We start from the raw sequence: 18412 nt of genomic DNA, 5'->3' as shown, positions 1-18412 counted from the left end.
GCTATGACTACAGGAAGGAGCCATGGAACACTGTACCAGTACATAACACCCTTCCCAAGCTGCCTGCATAGGATGGGAGGCAGCTAGGTATCCTGGGAGTTGTATATGTTGAGGGATTAAAGTGTGAACCTGGCCTGATGACACAGGAATATAATCCTTACTACTCAGAAGGTCGGGGCAGGAGGATAATACATTAAAGGCCTACCTTGGCTACAGAGTAAGTTGAAGACTAGCCTAATGAACTTAACATGACTATGTAATAAAAGATTTTAAAAAGGACTGTGGACAAAGTTCAGTAGTAGCACTTGCCTAGCATGTGTAAGGCACTGGGTTCAATCCATAGTAGCACATAAAAAAAATGAAAAAACAGCTGGGGATAGACATGGTGATGCATGCCTTTAAATCTAGAATATGGGAGTTAGAGACCAGCCTTCTTTATATAATAAGTTCCAGAACAGGCAGGGCTATATAGAGACCCTGTCTAAACAAGCAAGCAAATAAGCAAACAAACAAACAAGAAACTAGGATGTGACCGAGTCTTGCTAAAAGATGACCACACCCAAGCACCAAATGTAGTTAGAGGCCTAAGTCTAGCTCTGGTGAGCCTAACAGGTCTTTGAGTAAGCTGTGTAAAATAGGTAGAATAAAGAACAGAATATGATCTTGAAATTGGCACCCACACCACCCCTTCAACAAGATTATTCACATCAAAGTAGAGATTCTTGTGTATGTTGCTGCCTCTAAAGTGTAGCACTCCAACATTACTCTGAGAGTGGGATAGATGACATCATATCACAGCACTTTACTGTTGCCTGATTCTGAGCTTGACTCCCACCTGTTCTTAGAGAGGCCTGGAAAATAATTCATTATCCATTCGGACCTCATTTGAAGTCTGTCATGAAGACTCCTTTAGATTTGATCTCTGCCTACCCCTACGTTGTGTTTTCCACCACTTTCCTGTAATTCCTGTTAGATCCAACATACTGTATGTTTATCAGGCTTTGAACATGTTTTTCTCATGGCCAACCTTTTTCGGCATCATTCTTTGGTCTCTACACATCACCACAAGTGAGGTCATTCTTATACTTCTAGAAAAGTATCAGGTGCAGCTTATGAGAAAAAAGGTTGTTCATGCTTCCAGCTGGCAGTCCCATTGATGGAGCATACATAGCCCCTACTGTGATGTTTCTGTATTCCAGCATCTCAGTGGATACTGTGTGAAAAATACAGTTGGAAATGGCCAAGGACTATATAAATGTGCTCGTAAGAGTCCACAGTGAAACCCATTTCAGTCTAACCTCCATCATCTTTGTAGCAGCGTCTGTCTTCCTTGTGTAATCATTTTGCTATCATCTCGTCCCTGCACGCACTCAGTGAGGGAGATTCATTTTATTTTGAACATCTAAGTCCAATTTCTATGAATTTGATTTCCCATCATTTTCCTCGGGCTTGACATTGCAAGGCCATTCCCTAAGGATTGTCAGATAATGTGATTTAATATTTACTCTGGCATGGCAAATGCTATTTAGATGTCATGCTTCAATGTCAGTTTACAGCATTGCATTCCTTTCAGGCAAGGTTGAATTAATAATATTAATGCAGGCTTTAGTATGTGTAGCCATGTATTCTATGGCCTCTCTATACATTCTTTTAAGAACCAGTCTTGAAATGATGGAGATAGACTCTCACATTTTGCCTATTTGTATAGGGGTAGAGAATTATCACTGTTCCCACTTGGAGGAAATTTTTGCTCAATAGCAATTTAGGAAACAACTATCAAGTAACTGTTATGTATTAAGTATTGCATTCTTGCTCCATGTTGTGATAAATATTAATATTAACTGGGGGTTTCTAGCCTGCCTTTGATCATTTAGTTTCCAGATAAAAGGCACAAAACCTTTATATTTGTAATAAATCAAAGACAGTATTAGAGCTGGGCAGATAACAACCCTCTGTGGCTATTTTGTCTACTTCCCTGTAAATAACCCTGAGTTCCATTTGGGCCACTCTTACTCCAACTAGGCAGCCCTCATGGCCATGGTTTTATGATCCCTCACCCCAAGGCATCTTCCTCTCTCTTCACTCTTCTCTCTTTCTCTCTCCTAGTGGTCTCTGCTTCAGAACCCAAGCCTGAGAACAGAAGCCCCATCTAAACTAAAGAGCGCCGTCTCTTTGCCCAGCTACAGGCTGTAGGCATCTTTATTGATCAATCAGGGATAACTTCGGGGGCAAGGTTCCATAGCATCTCTTGGTACACATGAGGATCTCCTCATCCTTGGAGGCAACCAGACCTTGGGGCCAGTATTTAGCATGACAATACATACCAGCAGACCAAACCTCAACAGCTCCTCCTGCTTTTCAAGTGCTCTCTAATTCATCAGCCTGCAAGCACCTCCAAACAAAGGAGTAGCTGGGCTCCTAGTACATAGGTTGATGGACGTAGTGGTGCTGAAGTTGGGTTTTATTAGTGACCCTGTTTCCTCTGACTGTTTCTTCATGAAGTCATTAGATGGAAAGGAGAAGGATGCAGGCATTTTCAATCCATAGCTCAGGTGGCAGCGAATAGCTATGATTGTGGCTCAACACACACGAAAAAGTGAACTTACTTAAAACATCACAAGGGTTTGGGTCTTTGTTTTATTTCATGACTGAATCGCATGGTTCTCAAGGGTAGCCTTTGTAGATGACAACGCTCTGTCACCATGTCAGAAAGTTGGACACAGGTGGTAGAGCAAAGGAAGGAGAAAGGAGAAAACAAACAAATGATCTCAATATCTAGAGGCACCACCACATACTGGCCCAGTCACTTTAAATCTGAAAACTACAAAGGATTTAGACTTCTCTAATGGATGTTTTCCCAAGCCTTTGTTGTTCAAAGTGAACCAAATAGAGGCAGCCAAGGAAAACCACAGGCTGTGAAGTGGGAGAAATCTGGATTTGAACTCTGATGCTGCCATTAGCTATTCAACCTTGATATGTCTTTTTATAAAAATAGGGATAAAGAGGTACAGTTTGAAGGATTATTTTGAGAATTAAAGGAGACCAGGAAGGTGACCTCTGAAGCTGTATGTTTTAATCCATGAAGTGGAAGTTGGGTTGCTGACCTCAGGGTGGTGTTCCAAAGATGAAAATAGGAATATGGACTTTTTCTCAGGAAGTGTGCTTCCCTGCTGAGGCAGATGGACCCACTCCCTAACATGCTGTGTGACCAGCAGAAGGACAGCTTTGTCTTCCCACCCAACAGAGGCTTTGTCACCAGCCCCACTGCTCTGCTGCTCTTTGCAGCATCCTACAGGGTATAATTGTTTGTAAGGCAATATTAAGACCTCTAATTCTAGATGAGGTGTTCATGAGAGGACTGTATTGGTATAGTGAACCCCAACCTTATTCCTCATAGTTTCTGGAGAGACAAGTAGACAGACAGAAGTGAGCTAACCATGACTTCCCTACAGGTTTCCCTCCACACCTGTTAAAGACTTCCATTGTCCTCTCTCTTTATGTGAAATATTTTAGATGCTTACAATGTATGTTCAAAAGATATTTTTACAACGTTCATGGACACACATAGTTTATGTTAAATTATAACACAATCACTCTAATATGTGTGAATTAGAAGCTCTTTCAGACATCTTCCTACATATTATTGCCATAACTTAGAGCGAACCCATCTCTAGTCATTCTCTAGTCATACTACCTTTCTCACTAATACTGAAATGATTACTCGAAGACGCAGGCTTTGCATTTGCTGTATCAGCTCTCCATAACACAGATGCCAGAAGATGCTAGGAGTGCTGCACTAAACAGAACTGAATTAATTACTTTTGCAGATGATGATTATGATGATTGATTGATTGATTGATTTTACTGTGGGACTTATAATCCTGAAAGCTTCTGTTTAACTCCTAGAAGATAACACTATTGGTCTAAAGGCATCTTTTCCTGCAGAAAACCTGTTAACATTTGGATTTTTGAAAAGCATGGGCCTACAGGGTGATATCTTTAGTCATTACTTTTTATCAACTTCTCTCCTTGCCTCATTTATTCATCTTACCAGAATGCCATCCCCTTCCAGAGCCCTGCTGCTATAGCTTGAGTACGGTCTCTAGAGGGTTCTTATATTAGAATTATATCCCTATATTGGAGAATTAAGAGGATAAAAACTTGGAGAGATAGTTCAGCAGTGAAGGGCCCTTACTGCTCCTACAGAAGAGTCAGGTTCCATTCCCAACACCCTCAAAGTAGCTCATAACCAACTTTAACTCCAATTTGGCGGAGGGGGGATCTGATGTCCTCTTTAGGCTTCTGAAAGTTCTGCACACTCATACAGTATACCTAGATAAGTACAGGTAAAATGCTCATATACATAAAATAAAAATGAAAAGACATTTTTAAATATAAAAATAAACAGTTTCACTAGACTGTTTAGTAATGAGGTGTTTGAAGTTGGTTGAGATTGAAAAATGTCACCAGGATAGATATTGTGGATATTAGTGGCTTTATATGAAAAGTGACAAAGACCAGCCCAAGCTCCAGTTGTCCTTTGAAGGCATACCATGTCACCTGTTTGTTACTGATTCTGGTGTGTAACTTCTAAAGTTAGTATAAACTCAAAGCTGCTTTTCTTATAAAGTAAGAGCATTATTTCAACCATTTCTTTATATTGAATAGCTTTTGAATAGCTAGGTCATTCATACAATTAATTACTTATCTATGCTAATAATAGAAAAGCCATTTGAATAAAATCTGTTAAAATGGATATTGGGGATTATACCTGGTTTAGATTCTGTTTTGCTTTCAAGCTACGTAGCTTTGAGTAAGCTGTTGAATTAATACAGGCCTCAGTTTACCCTGAATAAAGCAAGTTGGTAAAAGCAGGATGGCCTTTGGAAGGGTTAGAGAAAATATTCGTAGAGCTATATTACTCATGTTACTTTGTCGACACAGCACTTTGAGTGTTGGTATTGTCATTGTAGAGGACTTAGCAAAATACCTGTGTGGTAACAGGCACTGAGCCGATATTATTCTAGAGAATAGCAACTTGATCATCTAAGCCAAATGCTAATGTGTCAGTTGGGGTGTGCTCATTGGCACTTCCTTCATAGTTGTCAATGTAGAAAATAATGTTGATTGTCTTTCAACACGCATCAGGACAGGTAACCTATTTCATCTCAAAATCAACAATGACAGGCAAAGACCATATCAATATACAGATATGCAAATCGAATATCTGACAAACAGTAAAACAAATTGTTTGTAATCTATCTCAAGTAGAACACCACACTGAATGCAAAAGCAAATTCCAGTTCTCTTTGAGAAAGCCTTTGTTTCCTGGGAGAAGTAGCTCCTATGCTAACAAAGGTCTCTCCCATGCATTCAAATGTAGATTTTCTCCTTAGCAGAAAAGGTAAAGCTGTGGTCTAGAAAGTGATTGGCTTTGAAACTCCACTTTGTTAGTTACAGTTCTGAAAACTGGGGGATATGACAAATCATACATGCATGGTTAGGTCAGAAAGTGCCTATGAGAAAACAGAGCAAAGGAGATGGCTTAGTCAAGGTTTCTGTTGGCTTTGCGAAATACCATGTCAAAAAGCTACTTAGGGATAAAAGAGTTTGCCTCACCTTGCAGTCCCATCATCCATGGAAGGCAGGGCAGGAACTCAAGGGAGGAAGCTGGAGACAATAGCTGAAGCAGAACACTTGGAGGAGTGCTTCTTATTAGCTTCCTCTTTATGGCTTGCTCAACCTGCTCTCTTACCACACCAGGAGCACCTTCCCATGTTAGTGAAGAAGTATAGCAAAATTCGAGGCTTTTGGGCCCAGGCTTGGGAGTGTAGCCTTTGTGGCTTAGTGCTCCAGATACTGGTCATAAAACAGATAGCGACATTCCTCCACCTACCCGCTTCCTGGGTTCAATTCAAAGAATGGCACCCTGACCATTACTGGAACCTGCAATGCAAATGTGCTATCTTTAGGGGCTCTTAAATTGTTAGGGGCTCTTAGAAACTGTCTTGAGAGATAACCTGACACTTGTGACTTTATACTTCCTTGTGACTCTTAACTGGTATTTTTGGTATTTTCCAACAACNCCCTCCCCACCTCCATGAATTGTGGTTTCTTNCTTTAAATACCCCCTTACTCAGCTACTCGGGGCGCCATGGTCCTCTACCCCTGCGTGGTGTATGACCATGGGCCCGAGAACGCTCTCGAATAAAAAATCCTCTTGCAGTTGCAGCAAGATCGTTTCTTGTGGGTGATTTTGGGGTGTCGCCTCTCCTGAGTCAGAACGTGAGGGAGTCCTCACGTTGTGGGTCTTTCATTAGCACTCATAGTTAGGTGGGCCCTCCCTTCTTCAACCATTAATTTTTAAAAATGCCCCAAAAGCCAATCTGGTGGAGACATTTTCTCAATTGATGTTCCCTCTTCCCAGATGACTGTATTTTTTTGTCGGTTAGACATAAAAATAGCCAGCACAGGGAGATGGGAGAAAGAATATTTTTGTGGTCTCCACAGAAAGGGATTGGGTGGCAAGGATAAACAGGTTTCAAGTGGATGAATGTGAATAGCTTCAGCAGGTTTTAAAACACAAGACTCATAACAGGATTGCATTTGACCCTGGTGGCTAGGACAAGGGAATGGTAGCCTAGAGTATGTGGACTCTATAAAAGGTTGGATTGGTTTCTTGCCTCTGGATTATTGGCTTGTGTGTGAAAGGAGTTCCTCTAGGCCAGCCTTCTGCTGTTTGTAGGAGTCAGCTGGTCCTAAGTAAGACAGGCCCTATAGGGAGCATGAGACCATGAGATTAGAGAATCCGGAGGTGTCTCCTGGCCCTGGGTGTGGGTGTTTGCTGTTCTGTGTTCTTTCTGTGCTGGTTAGTCTCATGCTATCAGAAGAAAGACTAGAGGGAATTTCTGGGATAAAGAGTTCTTTAATCCTAGCATTGGAAAGCCAGGACACTCATCAAACCACCACTACCCATGAGGAGGCCTGGGGGGGGGGGAGGGGAATTGCAGGGGAGAGGGAAGATTTGGAGGGTAACATGTTACTTTTACTGGGCAAAGAAAGACAGTTGCTAATTGGAGTAATTTCTGAATGCTTTAAACTGTAGAGGTGTCCCTAGCTACCTGATAGCTGACTTCGGGATAATAAAGCAAAGAGAGATTGCCTCCTAAGGTGTACGGGTCCTTATAGAGGAGGTCTATTTCTAGATGGTTCAGTGTGTAAGTATGCCTGGAGCCTTTTGTTATGTGTAAGAACTCCAGGTCTCTCCTTACTTGGATAACTTTCCAAGGTGTCAAATATAAAAGTAAGAAGAAAATGTTAAGATACAAATGTTACCATTGAAAAACTGCAAAGTGACCAGGTGATTCAAGTGATAATGTCAATAAAATCCCCAAAAAAAGGAGCATTCAGTACGTCAAGATGAGTTCCCAGAGCTGTGGGGATCCCTGGGTTGGATCTGAAAATGAACAAGCCATTGCTCATAAACCAGTTTTGTTAAGGCCTATGTTATATAAGAAATGGATTATATTCTCTTAGAACTTGGGAATAGGAGGAAGGCAATTAGGGTAGCCCTGTCATTTCTAGCAGAGGGTGATTGCATCTGAAGCCATGTCATTCCTCCATAATTTGTCAGTGCTGTAAATTGCTGGGTGGGTTGAGTAGGTTTCATGTTTGCTGACATAGTGTGATATCTGGATTTTCTTGTTGTTATTCTTCTTCTAAAAGAGAAGCAACCACCACAGTGACTACCAGAGAACTTTGGAAGGTGATGCTGTTTTGTAAAAGCAAGGCCACAGACACTCCACAGAGAAGGGTGGCTTGTTTGTTTCAGATGCTGGAGGAAAATGGATCCTTCTATTTTATTTTGGAAAAGCCATATTTAATTAAACAAAAAATGAGAAAATAAATTGCTAGCTGATGATATGGATTATTTTACCAGGAGGTTTTAGACATCAGTGTGAGTTCCGTATTTAACATCTGTCTTTGAATTGTTTCTGTTTTAGTGTATTGACTATAGTTAGAGAATAGGCAACAAATAAAAATTTTGATATATTATATGCCCTGTTACTGGCTGGAACATTTATAGGACTATGAATATTTCTATGATGAAATCAAAAGTGCATTGTTTCATAGGATGCATGCATTCTTGCCTATATAGAAAGCCCTGATATATCAAAATCTGTTTTCCTATCTGTGTATGTTACAAAATCAGAAATTTATTTCTTTTGAATGTGTTCATTTTGAGAAATAAGGTATTTTTTAACATCCAGGCAATGTCTCAGCACACATTTAAAATAAAGAATTTTCTTATGAAATATTAATGCTACTACAATTAATAAATTACATGTGCATAAAGTAGCTGACTTTCATTTTATGAAAGTCTGAAGGAAAAGAAGTAAGAGCTGAAGTGGAAAATAAATACATATGAAGAAAAGAAGAAGTCACACAGCCTTACATACATGTGAACGGAGAAACCACACAGCCTTACATACATGTGAATGGAGAAGTCATGCAGCCTTACATACATGGGAATGGAGAAACCACACAGCTTTACATGTACCTCACACTATGGTCCATAAGTCACCTGGGTCCTGAGCTCACTATTAAGAATCCACAATCGATTGCCCTGATTCCTTTCATAGACGTGTTATGAGATGCTAAGTGCTTCATAGAGGGATGAGGCAATGCTGAGATGCCGTGGCGCCACTAGCTATCCTCACAGGGGAACTGGCATCTGAAGGAGAAACTGAAGTCTGAGTCACATTAGACTGATGGAAGAAACACCGATGCAGGAGATAGAGAGTTTTAGTTTTTAAGGTTTTTCTCTGAAATGTTCAAACATATACAATGTATGCTGACCATATCCTACCTCCTCCCCATGTCCTTTCCTCCCCAACTCCTACTTCGTTCATGACTCCACCCCTTACATATCTTTTCTAACTTCCTGTCCTCATTTTCAATTTTTATTTGTTTATTTACATAGAGGTAGAGTTTTTATTTCATTATATTTTATTGGAAAAATATCTTTCCATAAATATATTATGATTAAGGTTTCCCCTTCCCTAACTCCTCCCAGTTCCTGACCTCTTGGCTGCATTTTGACATTACTCCTTGGGTGACCTTGAGCAAATTATATCTTTCATTTTTTTCATCTGTAGAACTAGGACAATATTTGTAGCTCCATCTGGAGCTTTGTTATAAGAGTGACTGCCTGAACCTGTAAAGTACTTAAAGCAGTGCTGAGCATGGGAAGGACTCACTACACATGAGGCCCATCATTATGAAGAAGAGGACTACTGTTGTAATCACAGGGAAAAGCATGTCACATGTTTTCATTCTGCAAAAAATTCAAAGTGCTACGTAGTTAATAGCATTTACAACTGAGCAAGTCAATGCAAGGCAGCGAAAAGAAGTGGAAATAGACTATGGCCACATAGAGTAAAACCAGAGAGGCCTTAACTGATGAGGAAAGGAACAAAGGTACTGTGCATCTATTCATGTGGCAGGCACATGGGGTTGTCACAGGATGCCTACCTAGGTCATATGACCTGACCTGTTTCCATAACAGAGAACAGGTAGGGAAACAGAGGACACTGAAGAATGGAACCTACTGTGACCACAGCTAAGGTGGCCCAGTGTCAGCTTCCCTTCACTTTGAGCACAGACCTGAGAAGGATAGAGGAAGGAAAGGCTAATTTGGGCTCACCATTTCAGAGCTTTCAGATTTGTAGTTGGGATCCATGGACCCTCACTGGCCAACAACTGTAAAAGAGGGAGCTCGTTCCTGGCACTGGGCTTTTTATTTGTTAGCTGGTGTCTAGTAAGGACTTTGTCACCCTACTTATATATTCTCATTCTCTCTCTCTTTTTCTCTCTCCTCTCTCTTTCTCTCTCTCCTCTCTCTTTCTCTCTCTCCTTTCTCTTTCTCTCCTCTATCTCTGTCTCCCCATCTCTCTCTCTCTCTCTCTCTCTCTCTCTCTTTCTCTGTGTGTGTGTGTGTGTCTTTCTCTTCTTCCTTCCCCATCCCCATGTGTGTGTATGTGGTGTGTATATGCATGTGCATGTGTGTTTATGTGTGTATGAACTGCTTACATAATAGCAGATTTCCATATGACTTTTTCAAAAGGTCTTTAGTCTTATTTCTTCCTCCTCATATTCTTTATTGCCCTCCCATCCCTAACTCCAACTTAACCCTTCCTCCACTATTCTCCTTTAACTCTTAAAACCACTGAATTCTATCTCTGCTCCCTTCAAAGTGTCCCCCCATGTCCCTCACTAATATTTTGACCTCTATATGTATTCAAAATGAAATAAACATATCAGAAGCTTCAAAACTCACACCCAGACCTGAGAGATTTGTCTTTCTGAATCCAGGTGATTTCATGCAGAATGATTGTTTCCAGCTCCACCCATTGACCTGTGAACTTTGTAATTTTATTTTTTAACAGCTTAATAATACTCCACTGTGTAAAACTACCACTTTTTCATTATTCACTCATTGGTTTACAGACACTTAGATTGTTTCCATTTCCTGGTTGTTATGAAATTTATGTTAACAGATGGTGTTTTAAGCTCCTAAATTGTGGCATTTGTGGACAATAAGCATTTAAATTATGGAAGATATCAATTACTGAAAATGAGTTGACTGACCACTTAAAAGTCACTTGTTAGCATTATCTATGTTAGGGTGAGGGAAGTAGACATATAAGAGAGAAGCATATAAAATCAGAATAGAATGAGGACCCTACAAACTGCTTCATTTTCCATCATTTTACAGATCCCTGAAGTGTCCAAAGCTTCAATGCATTGGTTTTACAATTAACAACAGATAAGGGAAGTCAGAGATGTTCTGAAATCCTAGCTTGGAGACATGATTATTCGGATAATAGCTTTTTGTCTTACAGATTCTGCACAAGTGATTTGTTTTCTACATTGAGTAGCTCTGTAATCAGGCATGCCTACATTTGTCTGTTTGTTGTTTCTCTATTTTTGTGTGGAATAGGAAATCAAGGAGAAATTAGATTCCAGTCACAAGAGAGATATGGAAGGCATGGGAGTTCCAGAAATCAAGTATGGGGATTCTGTCTGCTTTGTTCAGCATGTAGCCAGTGGCCTTTGGGTCACCTACAAAGCACAAGATGCCAAAACTTCCCGCCTGGGACCTCTGAAAAGAAAGGTAAAGGATCTAATGGTTATAAGGGTTTACTTACTTTTTAATTTTTTTTTACACGGAGGGGGGAACAGTTAGAGAGGAGTGACTCTGGGGACCAGGTGGGCATGGTTATGTTTTACCCTTTAAAGTGTGGCTCTGTGACAGATTATACATTGTTTCCCTAGTGAATTAGGCTAATTTGATCACTGTAACCCTATTTTCAATTTTTTTAACCTATACTTTACATGACAATTCTGCATGAAAGAGCCAGAGCTTGTTGGATTCACTCTGAAACTCAGTCTCAATGACTCTTAATAGTTCCACTATTTTGGAATTATCCACATCATTGCTCGCTTCATTTAAGTGGATAATGGAGTTATTATGCTATTTTCATAAGATAGAGACCGACTAGAGTCTCTATGGAGAGAATACAGTTTGCATAACAATGAGGCTACCGACACTGATGTGCGGAGAGTTGGGAGTTGACGCTCTATCCACAGACATGTGTCCAGACGCAAATAGTTCACCATAGCATGCCATAGCAGGAAGCTAGCTTGGAAACTTGTAGCATCTTTTCATTACAAAGTCAATTGCCATAATAGTAATTCTTCTTTATAGGAACCAGAGGGTAGATGCCAAAGGGATGATTTTTCTTGGAAAATTCTTTCAAAATGCAGGTTTGGATAGTCAAAGAGACCTAGAATACTGTTATAGGGAGTACTGTGAACAATAGTCCTGCCATATTGACCTAAAGCAATAATGACAGTGTCTCTGAGTGCTAGTTATTATAGGATATTGGTATCATACTATGTGGTAATAGGGAGGTTTTACCAAGCAAGATCCTGTGAATGTGAGTTCTGCTGGTCAGAGCAGAATGTGTGGACATAAAAGCAAACACACTTGGATCCTTGTGTTGTTGCCTGCATACAGTTGCTGCTCTGTAGACTAGAGAAAGAGGTCTTAGGTCAGCTCCACTATGGTGGAGAGATGGAGTATAGACACAGGGTCAGCCAGTATTTATGGGATTTCTACCACCAAGATTCCCAAATAGAGTCAGCTATAGAGACAGCCTGAAATTCTACATGCAGTTTCTAATAGGACCTGAGCTGTTCATGTGTGGGCTAGGTGAGCAAGACAGAAAACAGCTGTGATGGAAAAGAGTAAGGCCAAGACACAGACAGTAGGACAGTCCACAGGAAAAAGTCCTGGCAATTGCTGCGTCCCATATTGGTATGGCCCTGAGAATATTGTAGACTTTCAGTTGAGTCCTCATGGGGCCACAGTCTAAAACAGAGAGCTTTACTCTGAGAATAAGAGAAAACTGCACATATGTACCCATCCCATCCTCTGCCAGCCTATCCCAGTCCTCTGTAGTGTACCAGGCTGCTTGGCAGGCTGTATGGTTTTGCACACTTACCACAGCCATGATAACGCAAGAATAGAATTTCTGAGTTTGAGGCTGCACTTCGAGATGGAAGGGATTCTGTCTACATGGAATGTTGGACTACATTGTTGATCTAGTGTGTCTTTTCCTGCCCAAAGACTCATCTAACTGCTAGAACATGTATGCAACTTTGGGAGAGACATCTTCTTCTAATACTAATATACTAATACTTAGCCATTGACAGGCAAAACATGCTATATTTCATAAGAACAGGTTAAATTTTCTCTGGAAAATGTCCAGATCTGTATGAAGTTAATAAAACCTAGGACAACCACATGAAGAAATTGACAAACAGTAGCTCATGTTAAAAGGAATGGTCCTCTTGCAGCTCTCAGGGACTGAGCCACCAAGCAAAGAACATACACAGGCTAGACCTAGGCCTCCCCACACATATGTAGCAGATGTGCAGTTTAGTTTTCGTGTGAGTGCCGAACAACTAGAACAGGAGCTATCCCAAAAGCTGTTGCTTATCTGTTGGATATGTTCATTTGGCTGGGCTGCCTTGTCTGGCATCAGTGGGAGAGGAAGTACCTAGCCCCACAGAGACTTGATGTGCCAGTATGGGAGAGACCAGAGGGACCCTCACCCTCTCAGAGAAGAAGTAGAGTGGGGAGGTGAGAGGGATTGTGGGAGGGGGTGACCAGGAAGTGGGTAGTGAGCAGGATGTTAAGTGAATAAACAAAATAATAAAAAGGATATTTTATCATATGTAAATAATGATAAAATATACATGGAAACATCCTTCCATACGATTTTGTTAGTAAAAGTGCATCAATAAAGTGTCAATTAAAAGTGTATAGTATCAAAATTTTAGAGACATTGGGATTTCTATAAAAGATAAAGGCCTTTCCAATAGACTAAGAACACTGTGTTTTTCTCACTGTATACTCTGTAGCCAGCATAAATCACAACAGTTAATATATGTTCAGTAACGACTCTTTAAAATATATATTCAATTTTTCTTAAAAATAAATAAATAAACAAATAAACTCTTTAAAATATATATTCAATATTTCTTTAAAACAAACAAACAAACAAATAAAAGGAATGGTCCCTTGGTCACCTTTTGCATTGCAGGTACCTCTGTGAGAATCATAGTTAAGGACCTGGGCCTGGAGATATCCATCAGTCTTCATTACTTTCTTGTTTGTCTGTCCAGTTTTCATGTTATCTGAAGAAACTCTAAGAATACTGATCATTCAGGACCAGAAAACTGGGAGCAACACAAAGCATACATAGTAGGAGAGTTTTGCTAAATTGCATATTGTTAACCAGATGCCAGGAAGGTCTGAACGATTAATGCTGCCTAAAAGCTGGGGTTTCCAATGGTTAGGCATCCTGTGTTATGCTTAATCGTTATGCACATAGGATGCACAGTTTCTTTTTAAGGAGAACTCAAATGTTTGCAAGGCTGTATCCTACTTCTTATGTGAATTCATTATGTTAGGCTATAGCCAAAAGAGGGAAAATATAAGAAAGAGATTTTCACCTGAAAGAAAATATACTTTGATTTTAAACTAAAAATCCTGACGCGCAGACTGAACTATAGAACTCTGCACTGTCTCTCCTCACTTCCACAAGCTGTTGCCATGTTCAGGAGTTTAGATCAGGATTTGACCTTAACTTGAGCCAGGTTCAAACTATCCCACTTACCATCTGAGCATACTTGACCGAGTTAAGAGGAAAAGCTAACAAGCTCTAAAAGCTGCTAGCTTTCCATCAGATGTACCATGGTGTCCTTAGTGATAGTAAGTTCGCGTAGCTTCTACACAACTGGCCAAAGATCAGTAATTATTGCCCATATAATAAACAGTTCTTGACCACCTTTTCCTTTCTAGGAGTCATTTTAATTTATATGTAAATCACCTAAATCCCCAAACAGCCCTCCAAGATAAACACACATTTGCAAACAGTGAACTGGGAGCAGAGAGTTAAAGAACTCACTCAAAAGTCACTGAGCTGGCAAGTAGCAAAACAGGACTAAAAGAAAAGTCACCTGATAATGAGAGTCCATGCTCTGAAGTCACCTCCATCGGAAACATACTCCCACCTTAATCCACTTTCCCTGGTCTATCTGCTAGTTAGCGCACTCACATAGCTGTCCTTCAGGACAAGCCTGATCCCAGGAGAGAGTTTTGCTTTGAATTGTTCTTGCCCAGTTTACATATGGAGAAGATCCTTAACACAGGGACTTCCTCCATTTTCAAGGGTAAGCCTCTGTGTTCATTTTAAAGAGAAAAAAAAATCTATTATACAAGTATGTTTTCCCCCTTCAGTTGGCCATCCAGGCCTGGGAAATTTATTGTAGCTCATACCATGGTGGCACATAAAATTTCATTCTCATCAAACTACCAGGTTGTGGGAATAATTCACATGTCAGTAATGGGACATATGGGCAAAATAACTTTGTTAATGTCCCGTTTTCAAAATGGACTCAAGGGAGCTTGGCTAGGGAAAAGAATAATAAGAAAACACTACAGAGAATGTGGGTGGCCCAACTGTGAAGTAATGTGTATGTAACCTGGACTTGTTCCCGTGCCCTGTGGGTAGGTCATACTCCATCAGGAAGGCCACATGGATGACGGATTAACACTGCAGAGGTGCCAGCAGGAAGAGTCCCAGGCTGCTCGAATCATCCGGAACACAACCGCCTTATTCAGCCAGTTTGTCAGGTACTTTGCCCCATCCTCTTTCTCTTCCAAACCCATCCACCCATCTGCTTTTGATACCAGGAATGTTTGGAGGAAAATAGTAATCACCATTAATTTTTGTTTCAGAGAGAGAGAGAGAGAGAGAGAGAGAGAGAGAGAGAGAGATTAGGACAGAATTTTATCTGCCACATAGGTAATCTACCAGTTTTATTCATTACCCAACATGTCTAAGGCCATACTAGTTGCTTAGATTAATGAAAAATTGATGACTAATTAGTGCAAAGAATATCTAAGGTCTTTACAAAACAAAAACCAAGGTGTAGAAAAATCAGTGTTTTTGTTTTTGTTTTCAATCTCTTTGTGCTCAGGAAATACGGAGGGACAAAGGGATAGAAAGAAACTGACCCACACCCTCCAAACTATTTCGAAAGAGTTTCTGTATCACTTGGAATTTTTCTATTTGTTGTGGAAGCCTTGAATTAGCCAACTGGGGCTGGGTCTGTAGCTCAAAAACTAGCTGAAGTGCCTGCTTGGATGGTAAACGGTTTGGCCTCAACACGTTGCCAAAATGGAATTTGGGACTCTTTTAATCAATTACTGTGAGGAACTGATCTTGCTGTAATCAATACAGTGATCCAAGCCATTCTTCCCTTGTAGAAAAATCTCTTTAAAGCCAAGAGGGTACAGCTGTGTTGGCATAAAATGATAACTTTTACTTTTCTTGTAGTTAAAACTCTGCAAACTAAAGAGAATACTAGCTGTGGCTATAGAGTAGAATAAACTGTTACTTCCCCTGATAATTGTAAAGAGTAGCCAGCTAGCTTAGGGGACTGGGATGGAGGTTCCCTCTCTCTTGCTGCCTCAGACCTTCCTATAAGTTCCTGAAAAATGTTCCTGGACTCAGCAGCTCCACAAACAAATCTGTTGAACATATACATTGTCAACTCTGACCTCAGATGAACTGAATCAGGCATCCAAGGAGTCAGATCTATCAAGTTATATTTGCCTAGGTCAGTAACCCAATTTGAGGTCACATATCAGATTTCCTACATATCAGATATTTACATAACAATTCATAAAAGTAGCAAAAATACAGATATGAAGTAGCAATGCTTTTATGGTTGGGGTCACCACAACATGAGAAGCTGTATTAAAGGATCGCAGCACTAGGAAGGTTGAAGACCACTCTCCTAGGTGATGTCTGTCTACATGTTCCAAAGTTTAAGAAGTTGTTCTTCTGGAATAGAGCTCTTAACCTTAGCTAAGTGTAAGATTGATTTGGGGCAGCATTTAATACTATGCTTTCCAGGCTGTGTCTCAATCTAATTTCCTCAATAGTCTGAAGATCCAAGATCCAGTGGTTAACAGGGGTCAGGCTGTAATCCATGTACTAGGGAAAGTGGGAGGATTTTGAATTCCAGGCCAGCCTAGGCTACATATGAGCTGCTATCTCAACAATAACACCAAAAAGCCAAATGTCAGTACTTCATTGAAGCCTCTTTGATGATTCTAGCATTCAGTCACAGCTGTGAATCATTTCAGCAATTTTTCTTCATCCACATGGTCAAAAATAGCTTATTAATGTCAATGTGCCTAAGGTATGCTCTGCAAAAGGAAGAATGACGAGTGAATGGAATTTCATGCTTAAAATGATATCGGGTCAATCACTTTCTATCCCTTCATTGTGCATTCATTCCATTGGTTAGAACTTAATCAGAGAGAAAGCTGCATGAAAACACATTGTTCATGTGATCTTGATTAGCATCCAATCGCTTACCCTTGAAGTGTATGGTTTTCTTATGGGTCCTCCAGATCTCCCAAGGATTGGCATTCAATTTTCTTTAAAGTCAACAGCTCTAACCTCATATGCAAAAATTAACTCTGAATGAATGAATCAAAGATTTAAGTATGAGAAATAAAATTATAAGACATTTATAAGACATAGGCATAAATTTGGATACTTTGGATTAGGACATGGTTTCTTAAATATGATACCAAGACAAAAGCAACAAAGAAATAATAAATAAAATCGACTTTGTTGAAATTTGTAAGTGATGTCACTGCAAAGGATGCAATGAAGTAAATGGAGATGATTCAATATAAAGGAAAAAAATATTGATAAATCATATAGTCAAGAAGGGGGTTGTATCTAGGAGAAAGAACAGTAACTTTCGGTGATACAGAAAGTAAAGTGGCTGATTGAAATAGTCAAAGGGTCTGGGTAGACATTTCGTAGAAGAATGTACACTAATGCCCAATGAATGCACTAAAAGATGTTCCGTTTGAATCACTATCAGGAAAATGACAACAAAGAATCCAGTGAAGTGTGTGTCTATACCCACGAAGATATGTGTTAACTAAGAAATGTGGGATAAAGTGTGAAGAAACCAGAGTCTTCACTGCCAGATGGAATTTAAAATATCACAGTGACTTTGGAAGATAGTCTTGAAGTATCTTTGTAGGTTAAATATGAGTTGCTACAGGACCCAAAATAAAAACATATGATCCAACAAAACTGTCCATAAGTACTCAGTACATGCTCTTCATGATAGCTCCAATGTAGAAACAACCCAAATGTTGATCAGTTTACACACAAATAAATAAGATCTACCATTGGTATAAAATAGAATAAGGTATGAGCACATACCACAACACAGTGTGTTCAAGCCCAACAAAGTTGCTTTTGCCTTTTATTCACATAGGCAGATCAAAAGTATGTTAAGTGAAAGAACCCAGACAGAAACGACCACTACCTACTGTGTGGTGTCACTTCATTAACCGAATGGGCAAGTCTGTAGACACAGAAAGGAGGTAAAATGGTTAATGAGAGCTAGAGAATGACCCACTGGAGGTAGGGAAGACAGCTAAAGAGTTAGAAACTGTTTAGTTTTGTATAACTATGAAGATGCTAAATATCAAGTCACTGAATTATATCCTTTAAATGTGTGTTTTTATGAGCTATAGATTAATATTTCAATAAAACTATTACATAGTTAATGAGGGTTCCAAGCATGACAATGAGAAAATTATTTTTTTTCATGTTTTCCAGTTTTGTGGAGTTTATTACTTACTGATTTTCTCAAAGAACAAACTCTCATCGATTCTTTCTATGGGTTTTTATTGTTGCTTGTTTCTGTTTTATTGATTTCAGCTCTGTGTTTGATT

At 39.8% G+C, this 18412-nt stretch overlaps 1 protein-coding gene across 2 annotated transcripts in view; it reads left to right on the top strand.

The window, feature by feature from the left end:
- Ryr3 (ryanodine receptor 3) overlaps nt 1-18412 on the top strand; it is a 542105-nt gene that overhangs the window by 257077 nt on the left and 266616 nt on the right. For both annotated transcript variants that reach the window (XM_029469442.1, XM_021156945.2), the window contains 2 exons: nt 11003-11176; nt 15147-15268. In XM_029469442.1, the coding sequence (XP_029325302.1) occupies nt 11003-11176; nt 15147-15268 (296 nt within the window). The remainder of the gene's footprint in view (nt 1-11002; nt 11177-15146; nt 15269-18412) is intronic.

This window comes from Mus caroli, chromosome 2, assembly GCF_900094665.2.
Source record: "Mus caroli chromosome 2, CAROLI_EIJ_v1.1, whole genome shotgun sequence".
Lineage (NCBI taxonomy): Eukaryota > Metazoa > Chordata > Mammalia > Rodentia > Muridae > Mus > Mus caroli.
The sequence above is the reverse complement of the archived record's forward strand: the minus strand, read 5'-3'. Positions and strand labels throughout refer to the sequence as shown.